The 14,207-nt window shown below is 50.9% G+C and overlaps 1 protein-coding gene across 1 annotated transcript in view; it reads left to right on the forward strand.

The window, feature by feature from the left end:
- Positions 1 to 14,207, forward strand: part of MEGF11 (multiple EGF like domains 11) — a 246,887-nt gene that overhangs the window by 69,476 nt on the left and 163,204 nt on the right. The window contains 1 exon segment of the mRNA XM_023757800.1: positions 547 to 639. Coding sequence (XP_023613568.1) covers positions 547 to 639 — 93 coding nt within the window.

Below are 14,207 nucleotides of genomic sequence, written 5' to 3' on the forward strand. Positions count from 1 at the left end.
TTTTTTCCTTCAGCATTTGTGTACTTTGCAGATTTGCTGACATTTGCGATGCGATGCAAAAATAGGGACATTTGGGGAGGAGGAGGATGGGGTTATTGCAGGAGAGGAACCCATTCTTTTCAGGTGGCCTGATAGACTTCATGGCAGAAAGCAATTGGGGAGAGCAAATGATGGGTGTGACAGGTCATTTCCCGAGCAGATGGGGAAAGAGCAAGGGTGTGGATGGAGGGGTTGGGCTTCATGGAGAGTCTCCGAGTGTTACCTTGGAGAAGACATTCTTGAAAAGCCACCAAGGCTGCCATTCTTCAGGCTTGGGTCTCATCTCAGGAAACAAGGCCGGATGAAGCACACTCTTGCGGGATGCATTTCGGAGTTAATTAAATAGCTGAGGTCTGGGGTGGCTTGAGTTTTCTCCAAAGCCAGTGATGCGTTCGGCACATCCATGGGCCTGGGGGAGTCATTGTAAAGTGGTTTATGCTCCTTGACCAGATGGTTGGTTTTCATTGTCTGTTCCTGTTCTTCCTCCCTCTCTCCCGGCCCCTGTAGCCCTGTGTACGGAGGAGTGCGTGCACGGCCGCTGTGTTTCCCCCGACACCTGCCACTGTGAGCCTGGCTGGGGAGGACCCGACTGCTCCAGCGGTGAGTCTGGGGTCTGTGAGGGTTGGATGGCCCCCTGGCTCTGGCTCAGGAGGGCCTGGGCTGAGTACAGGCTGAATTATTCGTGTTGGGCTGCAGCTGCCTGGGCTAGCGCGGGCATCAGGGGAAAGGCCTACCTGCAGTTTGGTGCATGATGGTACATGGAGGAGGGGGTGTGAGGGGCGTGGGGGTAACGGTTTGTGGAGTTCTGGAGCAGCAGTGTGTGTTGTGTGTGTCTGTGTGGGGATTGTGGTGTCATCTGTACAACTCTGACTTTTGATAAAACACCTCTGGGTGCAGACCCAGGAAGTCACTGTGGTCAAGGCCTGGTCCTTAGCTTTGCTGGTCCAAAGGCTTAGTTTTGTGGGTGCTCATAGAGGCTCAGGGGACTGACGCATGAGCCCGGTGGGCACTGGGGTGCCTCTGCCCAAAGGTAGGAGAACGGGACACTTGTAGGGGAAGGTACCTGTGCTTCCCATCTCTCTGGGGAAGGCTTCCTGGTGAGCAGGGAGTGAGGCGGATGCTCTTGGGACTGATCAAGTGACACACAGGACATTGTCTCCACTGAGGGGCTGGCCAATGAGAGGATGGGTCTTCCTAACAGCTGCTCAGGGGAGTCCTTTGTAAATCCTTCCCTTCTGGCTGATTTCCCCTAAATACTTACAACTGACCCCCTTTCCAATGGTGCATCTTGCAATCCATGATTGGTTAAGACATGGTCTTACTTGATTTTCAAAGAGGGCTTGACAGTGTTGAAGCCCATTTTCTTCCTGTTTGAGGTGGGGTAGAGTGACTTTCCTGTTTATTGTGACTTGAGTAGAGCACATAGCTAAGCTAATCCATTAGGGGTCCAGCCCCATTATTGACCCATCTTTGGAAGCCACTGTCCCATGGTGACTACAGTGGTGGTGAAAACATGGAGAGGGAATGTTGGGTGGCCCAGTGTGGTGCTTTTGCCCCTTTTCACTCTCTGCTGGGGTGGAAACATCTAATTATGGTCCTTTTTTTCTAAAGGCCTTTCCTGGAGCCTCCGTGTCTGGCTGGTACATGAGAGCATACTGACCAAAGCAAGGCTGGGTGTGCTTTTGTTTTGAGCCTGGGTGGTTATCTCGGATCAGGGAGTCCAAGGTCCATTTGGGTTCAAAAGACTCTCCAATGTGTGGGTGACTGGGGGGCGGGGGATGGGGGCTCCTTCTCCCATCAGTTTCACCGCTTTGAGGTGTGCCACACTGAGACAGGACAGGGCAGGGACTCCTCCAGACAATGAAGGGTAAACCTGAGGGACACGCGAGTTAACGGAGTGTGCTCAACCAGTCTTTCTGTGGACGACAGGAAACATGCTGGTTGAAATACCTGAGAGCTTTTCCCCCCTTGTCCGTGTTCTGTTTTGTGTAATTTTTCTTACAATGAATCTTTGATGAAGAACTATCTAAGTTGGATTAGGTGAGCTCTGCTGGGACAGATCTGCTTGCTGCTGCTGGATTATAATGTCAAGGGCAGCGTGATGGAGGCTGAAATACATCCTGAGTCCCAGGGGCCCGAGTGCATATAAATCACCATTCGGTACCAGTGTGTTTGGTGCTTATGATGTGCTGGACTGTGCTGGGCAGGGAGCAGGCCCTGGAGGGTTTTTCCGGCATGGGCCTCTCAGGGTTTCCGGGCTGGGGAAGGAACTAGAATGAAGGCAGCACTCGATGAACAGGACCAGGCGGTTTAGAGTAAACTTTGCCTCTGGAGTGAGTTTATCAAGCACGTAGGGAAACAGCCTTGCTACTTTATATTACAAAACAGGGCTCCCCAATTTCCTCACCCTCAAATCAGTCATCAGACTTGGTGCTGAGCAGCCATAGCTGTTTTCTCAATAAATCCACCCTCATGGGTCGAAGGGCCACCACCCCTGGGTATACTCAAAGGCATGTACTACTGAGTCCATAGGAAGTCCTAAAGGACGCATTCCAACCCTGTTTTGAGGGATAGCTGCATTGAATGAAGGGAATTCACAGAGTCTCACTCTCAGAATCCTTCAGAGCAGTGACTGTTTAGATGCCCTGCCATGAGCTTTCCAACTTCTTGAATCCCCCCATTAACAAGGAGCTCACTGCCTCCCATGGAAGCACATTCTGACTATTGGGAAGTTTTCATTTCTCTTGAGTGGAAATCTGTCTCTAGCTTCTACCAGTTGGTTCTCACTCATGATAAAGGCCAGGGCAGCCATGACCCTCCTTGCCATGTGGGAATTTCTTCCAAGGAGCTCAGTGGACAAGGCCACTGTGTATGGAAAGGTGGTCATCTCAGAGCACTTGATAATAGCCACTGAGGCCACATAGAAGAAACCAGAGTCCCCTTCCATGGATCAGCCTTTCAAATATTGTAAGAGAGTGATCACTTCCCTCCCCCAAGTCTTTATTCTCCAAGCTCCTTTGTTTCTCACATGACATGGCCTGAACTGCCTTACCCATCTGGTTTCTCTCCACTGTCTGTGGCCTTTATTCCTTTTAAACCAGTGGTCCGTGGGCCACTGGTGGTCCGAGAGGTCCGAAAGGTTGGTGACTGCTGTTTTAAACTATCATTACTTCTAGGTCTGGCCTTTATTCCTTTTCAACTATTATTCCTAGGTCTGGCCATATAAGTGCAGCCTTGTATGAAAAAGTAATAATAAAGATGAGTACTATTGATTGAATTTTACTCTGCACTAGGCACTTTATCTTCGCATTTAGTCTCCACACAAATCTATGGTGTAGGGTTTATTATTAGCCCTCTTTTATGGATAAGAAAGTTGAAGCACAGAGAGGTTAAGCAACCATCAACCGACACACAGCTAGGAAATAGTAAAACTGGGGCTGTTAGTCAAGCAAAAACGTGGGTCCTAAACCTAGACAATTATTATGTGCTCCTTCCTTCTAGATGCTCAGCCTCTATTAATACAGCCTTAGGTTGAAATGGATTAGAAGACGTAGGTGCTCACAGGGAATAGGTGCTCACAGGGAAGGAAGGATCTGCTTGAAAGTTGTGGCCCTGAGATATTGTTGTGGCGATAGAGGAATCGGCCATGGGGCACACTGTGACTGGGTTTACTCCCAGCAGCTTGAAGCTGTTGGCTATTGTGCCGGTGGACACCTGTCGGCCTTTGTGAGGCCTGTGTTTGTGGGGGTGGTGTTCCAATCAGTGCAGTGTGTGTCTCTGGAGACTTCTGAGTGGGATCTGTCCATAGACATATCTATACAGGTGACACCCTTGCAGGGAAGCTTTCATTTTTGTTGAATCAAAAGCATCATTCTTGTTTCCTTTTTTAAAAATATATTTTTATTGATTTCAGAGAGGAAGGGAGAGGGAAAGAGAGAAACATCAATGATGAGAGAGAATCATTGGTTGGCTGCCTCCTGCCCATCCCACACTGGGGATCGAGCCCCCAACCCAGTCATGTGCCCTGACCAGGAATTGAACCGTGACCTCCTGGTTCATAAGTCAATGCTCGACCACCGAGCCACGCCGGCAGGGCATTCTTGTTGTTTTCTGATTCTAAAATTATACCTGTTCATGTTAAAAAGAAAATTCAAACGGCACCAAAAGTGTAGACAAAAAGGTTAAACCCGCACACCCAGGCACAACCTCTTCTGGCAGTTGGGTGCTTGCCCTCCCTGTTATTTCTGAACACACTTGCACTGAGAGCTAGATCTGATACAACGTGGATTATTTGACTTGCTTTTTTTTTTAACTCCACTTCATGTCATGTATTCATTTCCTTGTCAACAAACATGAATTCCCCCTTCAAGTTTTTAATGGCCTTATAGATTTTCATTCTGTGCATTACCAAAGTATTTAACCAGTCTCTTATTGATGGGCATTTAGGTTCTTCATGATTTTTCACTATCTGAGGCCCACCATCCTTTATCCAAGATCCTTGGGACCTGTTGGTTTCACAATTTATATTTTTTCAGAGTTTAGAAAAGTATATGGTGACTATATCATATATGACACATTCCCTCAGTGGGGCAATACCCTGGGATGAAATATAATAATTCTTCTGAAGTGACATGTAACTGATCACATCTAGTGGCTACAACCACAAATCAGTTCCATGGAGATTTTGTTTCTAAATGAAATTTGGTGTCGACCTTAAAAAAAATTGCTATGGACTTTCTAGAGATTTTTGGACACGTGGATCAGGGGCCGTGGCCCTGTGTAAAAATACTGCAGTAATTCTCCTTGTGCATAAATCTGTGCCCACTTGTCCAAATTTCTTCTTAGGTTAAATTCCTGGAAGTGGCAGGGAGGGTTATAAAGATCCATCATCGACTGCCTGCCCCTGCCCTGCCCTTTGTGGCAGCCAAGGGATTTATGACTCTGATGGTTGCGAAGGGGACGAATCCAGCGCTGGCATGGGGGTGGGGGACTTTTCAGTCTCTTATAGACGTATAACTCTGTAGCTTAATTTCTTTAAGGCCTGAACTAATTTCTTTCTGCTCCATAAAGGAGGTGAGGTGATGCTGATTTGCCTGGTAGGTGGACACACATCAGCTACTGTGGGTAATTCTGAGATGTTAGACGGACCAATGTGGGGAAATGGAGTGGCTGCATGCTTGGTCATAAACCTCCATCCTATATAATAATGAAGAGTAAAAGGATGAAATGTCAGTCTACCCTGAGTAAAGACGACAGAGTGACTCTTATTAAATTGCACTAATCTCACAAGTGGAGATAAAAAGAAAAAAAAGTTTTCCTATATTGAATATCTAGCTTTTTAAAGTAATTAGGAATATTAAAGCAGTGACAATGATTGAGATAGAAACATTATTCATAACTTTTATTTCCGCGCTGGGCAGTGATCCAGTATATTTCATTTATGAGGTTTCAGCTGTAAGGAGAAGGACGCGAGCCAATTCCTAAATTAAATATGCCCTGTTAACTTTTATAAATGTTACCAAAGAATCAACTTGGAAATTTAAGCCTTCAGTGTATTATTTAATTATTGTATTTCTTGGGTGCTGCTTCTCAGCTTCCCCTCCCATGGCGCTTTGAAGTGTGGGTTCTGGGCTGTGGAATGATGTTTTGGTTTTGGTCTCAGGCCTCCTCTGAAGGGCTGGGTTAGACCTGACAGAGACCCCTCCCCCCCATTTCTCTGCCATCTCTCACATTCTTAGATTCCACTAAACTGGTTTCATCCACATGCACACACAGGCTGCAGGACAGAAAAGCTCCCTGCACAGTGTCTTACTATCTGTGGGAACTGCGCCTCCCTCCCCCCGGGCAGGAGGCAGACCGCAGAGCCGGCTGAGTAATGAAGGCAGCGGGAACCAAGTTGGGACACCACCAAGAGTAGCTTCTGCCAAGTCAAATGTGTTCTTATCTTGAATGGTGTGTGGGACCCCTGGCTGACTTGGCTGTTGGCTATCCTTGCAGATTCAAATAAAACATTTAACAGCTCAGAAATAGGCCCACGCTCCTAAACTAGCCTGGGATTAATGCCTTTTGACCTAAGATGTTTTGCTAGAAATTTTTTGTGTGTGGTAAAATATACATAACATAAAATTTATCATTTTAACCATTTTTAATTGTGCAGTTCTGTGGTATTCAGTACAGTTACGCTGTTGTGCAACCATTATTACCATTTCTTTCTAAAACTGTTTCATCTTTCCCAACTGAAACTTTGTACCCATTAAACACTAACTTTCCATTTCCTCTCCCCCCAGCCTCAAGCAACTACCATTCTGTTTTTTTGTCTATGAATTTGACTACTTTAGGTATCACATATAAGAAGAATCATACAATATGTGTCATTTGTGACTCGTTTATTTCACTTAGTATAATATCTTCAAGGTTCGTCTATGCTGTAGCAGTGTCAGAACCTCCTTGTTTTATAAGGCTGAATAATATTCTCTCCCGTGGTCGGCAAACCGTGGCTCGCGAGCCACATGCGGCTCTTTGGCCCCTTGAGTGTGGCTCTTCCACAAAATACCACGTGCAGGTGCGCACGTACAGTGCGATTGAAACATACATATATGTTAAAACATACATATATGTTATAGAACTGAGTGTAGAATTGGCATTTATTTTTTTAAATGTGATAATGTGAGCCTTTGGTGGACCTCTGTGGCTATGCCATCAGGCATGCCTGGAGGCAGGGTTATTTTAGGGGTGAAGCTCGAGAAGCAGTGGGAAAGGCAGGAAGACCATAACCAGAATTAGACCTCTGAAAGCTGACGACTGTTTGCAAGGATGGTTTAGAGAGGGATCAGGCCTCAAGCCCTTTCTCCACTGCATTTTCTGGGGACTCTGTCTTCCCTCCAGCATGCTGGGCTGTCTTTTGTACCCCCACTGTCTGTGCCTGGGTTCCCGGGCTCAGGATGGGCATAGGGGCTCATGCTACCTCATCTGGGCTGTTCCACGGCCTCTGCACTTTCCCACAATGCTCAGTGCTGGCCTACGAGAGCTGAGAGCTGAGACGCATACGACCCGCATTTCACTGGCTTGGGTGGTCTGTTTTCTTGCAGCCGTCTTCACATATGTGAAAACCTAGCTCCACGCGTTCCTTGAATGGAGTGCTAGGAAGTATGGTCTAATCTCCCAAATCTAAAGTCCTGGCCACTGAGGCCTCATGATGTAACTTGAAACCATGAAATCAAGATCTGGGAGGAACCTCAGAAATTGCCTGGTCTATTCCTTCCATTTTATACGCGGGAAAACTGAGAGCCAGAGAAGGGAAACTGCTTGCCCGCGGTCACCCAGGGAGGCGGTAGCAGAGCTGTAGCTTAATCCTGGGTCTCCTGACTCCCATGCCTTTGCCTCTTTCCAGCTGCCCTTGGAGTTCAAGGCTAGAGTTGTCTTTGGGTCTCATTATAGCAAAGCAAACAGGCCAAGCTGTTCTACAGACTTTTGTGCAGATGACCTAAAGCCGTGGTCAGCAAACCGCAGCTCGAGAGCCACATGCGGCTCTTTGGCCCCTTGAGTGTGGCTCTTCCACAAAATACCACGTGCAGGCGCGGACATACAGTGCGATTGAAACTTCATGGCCCATGCGCAGAAGTCGGTATTTTGTGGAAGAGCCGGTATTTTGTGGAAGAGCCACACTCAAGGGGTCAAAGAGCCGCATGTGGCTTGCGAGCCTTGGTTTGCCGACCACTGACCTAAAGGTTTTAGATGCTCTTGGTTCCTTCTCTGCGCAGGCCTGGAGGTCAGGCTGGGGACTTCCAGAGGGACCAGCCTTGCCATCTGCCTGGCTTGGAAAGTACATGAGGGAAGAGCCCCATCTCAGGGGCCTCGGACACACTTCCTCCCGATGAACTGGAGACGGCACAGTCTGGCAGCACAGGACGTGGGGGCAGAGCAAAGGTATAGGACGTGGGCCGGGTTCCTGCCTCTGTCCTGGAGCAGCCGAGGGGGTCAGAAAGGAGACAGGCAGGGCCTAGCAGGGACGCGAGTGGGCCCAGCCACGCAGATGTGCTGGGAAGGGCCTCTGCCAAAGCTCTGGGGGTCCTTCCTGGTGAGGAGCCCAGCGTGAGCAGTGGGAGAGGAGAAGGGAGGAGATCAGAAAGAAGCATGTGGGGGCCACAGGGTCTGAGAAGGAGGTGAATGGGATTCCTGCCCCCACCGTGCGCAGGTGCTTGGAGCGGTCACGTGCATCATCTCCCTTTCACAAGCAAAGAAACCCAAGCACAGGGAAGTGGAGTAACTTGTGACATTCGCCCAGCTAACAAGGAGCAGAGCTGGGATTAGAACCCGGGACTTGTGTTCTTCCCACAGTTCCAAGCTGCCTCCAAAGGGCTGGAACTCCTGTGTCATAACATGCAGGGGAGCCGGCTTCGCGTCACACCTCTGTCTGGGTGGCCCTAGCTAAGCCCCCCTCTCCATGAGCCTCAATTGTTTCACCTGTAAAATAAGAGGAAGGTTTGTGTGGCTATTCCAGCTCTAAAATCCCATGATACTCTGTTTCTAGGAAGTCAAAATCCAGTATTATGTCACCTTATCAAGGCCCTGATGACCTTTCTGCTGACCTCTGGGAGGGCATTCTGCCACCCCCACCCCCCACCCCACTGTCAGCATGTGCGGCCTTACGGTGATTCTCTCTCTTTATCCTTGGACTTGGAAGAGGAGTGGGAAGGGGACAGCCATGGGAGGGGGCAGCCTTATGACTCACACCTCGCCGCCCCCCTGTGGGGGCTCCTGGTGAGCCCTGGGTTGCTTCATCCGGTCGGGGGCGTGCAGAGGGGCGTCTTGCCAACCAGGAGGCGAGGCTGCAGCTCTCTCGGGCTCTTTATTCACTACACTGAGCTGGTTGTCAAGGTTAAAGCGACTTCAGATGAATCACCACAAAGCAATTACACTTGCTGGTCCTCCGCTCCTCTCTGCCCAGCCCGCGGCCCTCGCAGAACCGCCTGGGCCGCCTTCTGCCGGCATCTGCTGTGCCCGTGGGCCTCCCCGGGCTGGTGGGCTCCGTGTCAGCACCGCGCACTGGGCGCAGGCACCGTGACGGGGACAGAAGGGAGCTGTGGATGCGGCACAAATGCTTGTTCAAGGTCTGTGCGTCAGAGGATTGCTCTTCACCTCAGAATTCTAATTTTGAACAAAAAGGATTCAATAGCCGGGCCACAGGCCCAGTTGGCTGATGTTCTCTGTCCCTTGAGTTCCATTTAATGCACATTTATCGAGTACTTCTCAGACGCCCACACTGCCGGGGTCCAGGGCTGCAGGGGGAGGTTAGGGTTGAGGAGGGCATAGTCCCCCCATCCTCAGGAACTCGAGCAGAGGCGAGAACCACCAGTTCAGGGCAGAGGGAGGAGGAAGAGCCTAGGGAGAGAGGAGGCGGGGGCTTTTACTGGAGGGGCACTGGGTGGTTCAGGAAAGCCATCATGCGGGAGGTGGGGGGGGGGCATGGAGGAAGGAAGGAACCAGATATGTGCTATGGTCTCATTTGAGATTAAGAAATTGAGGTGGAGAGAGAGAGAGAGAGAGAGAGAGAGAGAGAGAGAGAGAGAGAGAAAAGAAAAGACATTGAGGCACAGAGAGGTTAGCGAGTGCCTGGGGTCCCACAGCTGGTGAGTGTCAGGGCTGGGTCTGTCTGATTTTCCACGGGACACAGAGGAAGGGGGCTAAGAACTGTGAGAACCAAGTCATTTGTGAGGAGCAGGTGATGGAGGCTGAAAGAGACCTCAACTCAGCCCGGCCCGAGTCCCGCAGGGGAACGATGGCAGGAGGACGGATCTGCTGGCCTCTCGGCCTCTTTCCGCCCTCGGCCATCACCTCTCCCAGCCCGCCTCCCTCTCTCTGGGACACCCTGGCCTCGGCTGTGCCCTGGAAGCCACGAAGAGGTTTGTGCCCTCCCTTCTAGAATGTCTTTCTTCCTGGAGAAATGAGAAATGAGAGAGAGCAGACATGGGGTGCCCTGCCCTCACAGGGCCCAGACCATTGTAGGCGTGAGGCTGAGGCTGAGCTGGGCAGCCCGTGGAGACCCCAGTACCCAGGACTGAAGGCAGCTGGTCCCCCACCCGTCTCTACCCCCGGACTGAGTCACACTCCTGTGATGCCGCCCACCAGGAAGGAGGGGGGACCTTCTGAGAGCCCCTTCCCAGGGCCAAGGAACCGAGGAGGCCGTGGGGAGGAGGGGCCTGGGGCAGCTGCCAGAGGTTTCACTCCCCCCTCCTCTGCCCCTGCCTCTCAGACAGGAGAGAGATTGGGGCCAGTCCCATCTGAGCGGGGTCGGGCAAGGCCCTAGCTGGTGGAGCCGATCCTGACAGTCAGTGTTTTGTTGTTGTTGTTTTTACCTGAGAAAGACGGACATTGAGTCTGCATGAGCTGTGTGTTCAAGGGGACTGTGGCAGGGGAGCGATGGGAGGTACATTCTGGCCAGCTCCGCTCTGGCCATCTGCTCCCTGAGAGCAAAATTAATAAATAAATGACACACAGGGAGTCCCGAGAACTGGGAAGAGGGAGGAGGTGAGAGAACCCGCCGGAATCTGACAAAAGCAGAACACAGGGCCAGGAGCCAAGCTGGCGTCATCGTGTGGGCTGGCAGCTGGTGCTGACACCTCTCCCGGCTTCTCTCGGGCATGAAAAGGACACTGGGCCCACCTCCCCCCCGCCCCCCACGCACACATACGCACATGGCCTCCACTTCCAGAGTGGGCACGTGGGCCGGGTCTCCATGGGAAACACAGCTCCTTAGAGAAGGGAATCACGAACCTCTCCCACCTGCCTCACCAGCTGGAGGGCAGCCTGGAGCCCTGCAGGGAAAGGAGGGGGTACATCCTCTGGGGCCAGGAGGAACCTGCTCATGGCAGGTCAGGCTCTGCAAGAGCTGCCTCGTCTTAAAGAACTTTCAGTTCAGTCCCAGTCAGCCCAGGCCTGCTGTGGGCCAGGCGCCACATGAAGAGCTTATTTCGTCTTCCTGCCGCCCCACCGCCCGTGAGGTGGGGATTACCGCCCACTTCACAGTTGCGGCTGAGGTCCAGGGACAGTGAGTCACTCACTCGGCTGCTCCAGAGGCTGTGCTCTTTCCACGGAGGCACATGTCAACCGGAACACGGGGCTGTGGAGGAGGTGACATTTGAGGCTGAAAGGCAGGAAGTCTGGGCTTTACTTAGTCTAAGTCGGCTTAGATTTCTCTCCTAACTCATAGCCAGCACTTACCATACATGTCCCACTCATTATTCGTTATTGTTCGTTATTATTTTCCCATCTTTCCGATGAAAAAACCGAGGCTCAGGAAGGTGAAGTACCTGGCCCAAGGGCACACAGCTAGGGAGAAGCAGAATCAGGATTTGCACGCTCCGGAGACCGCACTTGCAACTCTGGTTAATGCTTCTCTACAGGGCTCTCTGCCTTCCCTCTCCAGCCCCTCCCACCAGTGGGAGGTAGGGAGGTGGTTAAGATGGAAACTAGATCATGTCACTTCCCGGACCCCCTTTACCTGCCAGGAAGTGCCCCAGCTCCTTGGTCAGTTCTTCAAGACCCCTCTGGGCCTGGTGCCTGCCTAGTTTTCAGCCTCACTTCCCATCATCCCACCCCACTCCTCTTCCCCTCTCTCAGCCCTTCTCTGTCCACTGACCCCATTGCCTTTTGCCTTCAAAGCCCAGCTCAGACGCCACCTCTGCTGTGATGCTTCCTGATTCCCACAGACCTCGACTGTGTGCACATGGCCAGCTGGTCCTCGCTTCCCTGGGGGATTACCATTTGATTGCATATTTGCTACCTTCTCAGCCCCCAGCCCCTGAGACCACCTCTATGGAAGGAGGTCTTACTTGTCTCTGGCATCTGGTGCCCAGCATGGGCAGGCATTCAACACAGTGCTAAGTGGGGTCCAGTGGATGTGTTCTCCCCCTTTATCAAGTGTTTGTTCTCTCAGATGATGCTCAAGTGGTGGTGCTGGGACTAGGGCAGAGTGTGGGGACTCTTGGCTGGATGTCTGGGAGAATTTGAAGCCATGTCCCTTGTTCTTCCAAAGCTCCTTACCTATCAGTGCTGCCCAGACACGTGCTCGCAAGGATTGCAATGTGGGCCAGGCGTCAGGTTGGTCCTTCAGAGGAAGGCAGAGATTGCATCTAGCTCATAAAGTGGGGAAGATGCTAAGAATGCAGTGGAGCCAGCGCTCAAAGAAGGATGAGACTTGAAGCTTCGATGGTCAGGTGTGGAAAGAGAGGGCATTCTTGACTCATATGAGCAAAGGTACTAAGTGGGGAGCAGGCTGGTGTGGCTGAAGCAGAGGGTGCTGCTGAGGAGGCGTGGGAGCGGCTGCGCTGATAGGCCAGGCCAGGTGGGATGGTGCTCTTACAGCAATAGCCCGAGGGGCTTGGGCTTTACTCCATGGGCGTTGGGGAGCCCCGAAGGCGCATTTTGCACCATCTGTGTCTGCATTGCTTCTCATAGGGCCACCTCCTGTTTCTTCTCCCAAGTAACCTGTGACCAGATCTGGGCCCAGATACAGGAACAGAGGGGAGGTTTCAGGCTCTGATTTACACCTCCAGTCCGGCCTCGTCCCTCCAGGCCAGCTGGCCCATGCTCTCTTCCCCTGTCCCTGACCGGAGGTGTTCAAATAACATATGGCAGGTCATCTGGGCACCGTGTGGGAAGCAGATTGGATGGGGGGAGACCACTGTGATTAAGGGTTGATGAAAAATGGATCAGGGAAAGAGGGTGACCCACAGAGGCTGCGTTGGACGTGTCCTGACACCTTTCTGCCTCCCTGGCCAGACCAGACGAGGCAGACCATGCAGAGCACCTGGAGCTGGATCTATTGGTCCCGGGACCTCTGCCTCCCACCCTGCCTCTCGGGGAGCTGTGCTCTCCATCTCCAGTTCTCAGACACTGAGACACTGAGAGGGCCCCAAGGCAGGCAGCAACTGCCCAACAGCGCTGCAGCAGCAGAGGCAGCGCAGAACTGGGGAATCTGTCACCCTCTAATAAGGAAAGCCCATCCTGGCAGGCTGGGTAATAGGCCTCAAATTGAATAATTAATAAAGTTATAAAAATATGTCTACTATATGGCCAGAATAAGTCAGCGCAATTAGAAGCAATTATTTCTTGCAGTTATGCCACTCGGTATTTTTTATGAATAGCTGTAGCAACAAGACAGGATTTCCAGATTTGGCTGCATATGTGAGTGGTTGTGTTGAGACCAATCCTTCCCTATGGCTTCTTCCAGATGTGAAATATCCATCTCTTCATCCATGCATCCATCCATGCATCCATCTATCTAACCATGTATAAGTTTATCCGTCTGTCCATTCATCTATTCCTCCTCCATCTATGCACACATCCATTTGTTCATCCATTTATCCATCTATTTTCACATCCATTCATTCAGTAGACATTTCTTGAGCCCCTTCCATGTGGCAGTACACTAAGTTCTGGGCAGGTGGAGATGGGTAAGACCCTGCTCCTGCCCCCAGGGAGCTCCAAGCCCAGGCAAGCAGACCTTTGAGTTGTGCAAGCTCTCATTCCTGGTCCTCTTCAGAGGTCCTGCCAGATATGACTTTTGTCCTTCTTCTTTTGCCATGTATTCCAGGGACACACATGTAAATATTTGGACTTATCCCTGGCCTTGAGCCGGTAATAGATTTCTTCCTAAGCTGGTTCTGCTTATTCACCTACATTTAAGAGTTTAGGGGTCTGTTGCCTTTAAAACACCCACTGCTCCAACTTTTTATCAGATGGAGATCAGTGGATGTGAGATCCAGTTCTGCCCTGGCCCCTGCCTTCAGTATGACCTGGACAAGACATTTACTTTTTCTTGGCCTGTCCGTAAACTATGAAGAATCACTGTGCCACTGTGAGCTCACAGGAATGTCAAGAAGCCTGGGCCACCTGTTAGAGACCCAAGTTTGTTTCCTGGAACACTGGGCATAAGTTGAATTCTGAGTTAAAGCAACTTGTACTTTATAGGCACCCTGCAAGAAAGCCTTCCATAAAGCCAATGCTCTTTTAGCAATGACGATGTCCTCCTTATGATTTCTCTGCTTGGATGCTGAGACTTCTCTTATGGTGCAGCAAAACTGTGACTCAATTTATTAAATCTCCAAAGAGCCCTTGCTCTGTGCTGGACAAATCTGATAGAGTTACCCAGTGAGTGATATTATGCT

This window comes from Myotis lucifugus, unplaced genomic scaffold (assembly GCF_000147115.1).
Source record: "Myotis lucifugus unplaced genomic scaffold, Myoluc2.0 scaffold_115, whole genome shotgun sequence".
Lineage (NCBI taxonomy): Eukaryota > Metazoa > Chordata > Mammalia > Chiroptera > Vespertilionidae > Myotis > Myotis lucifugus.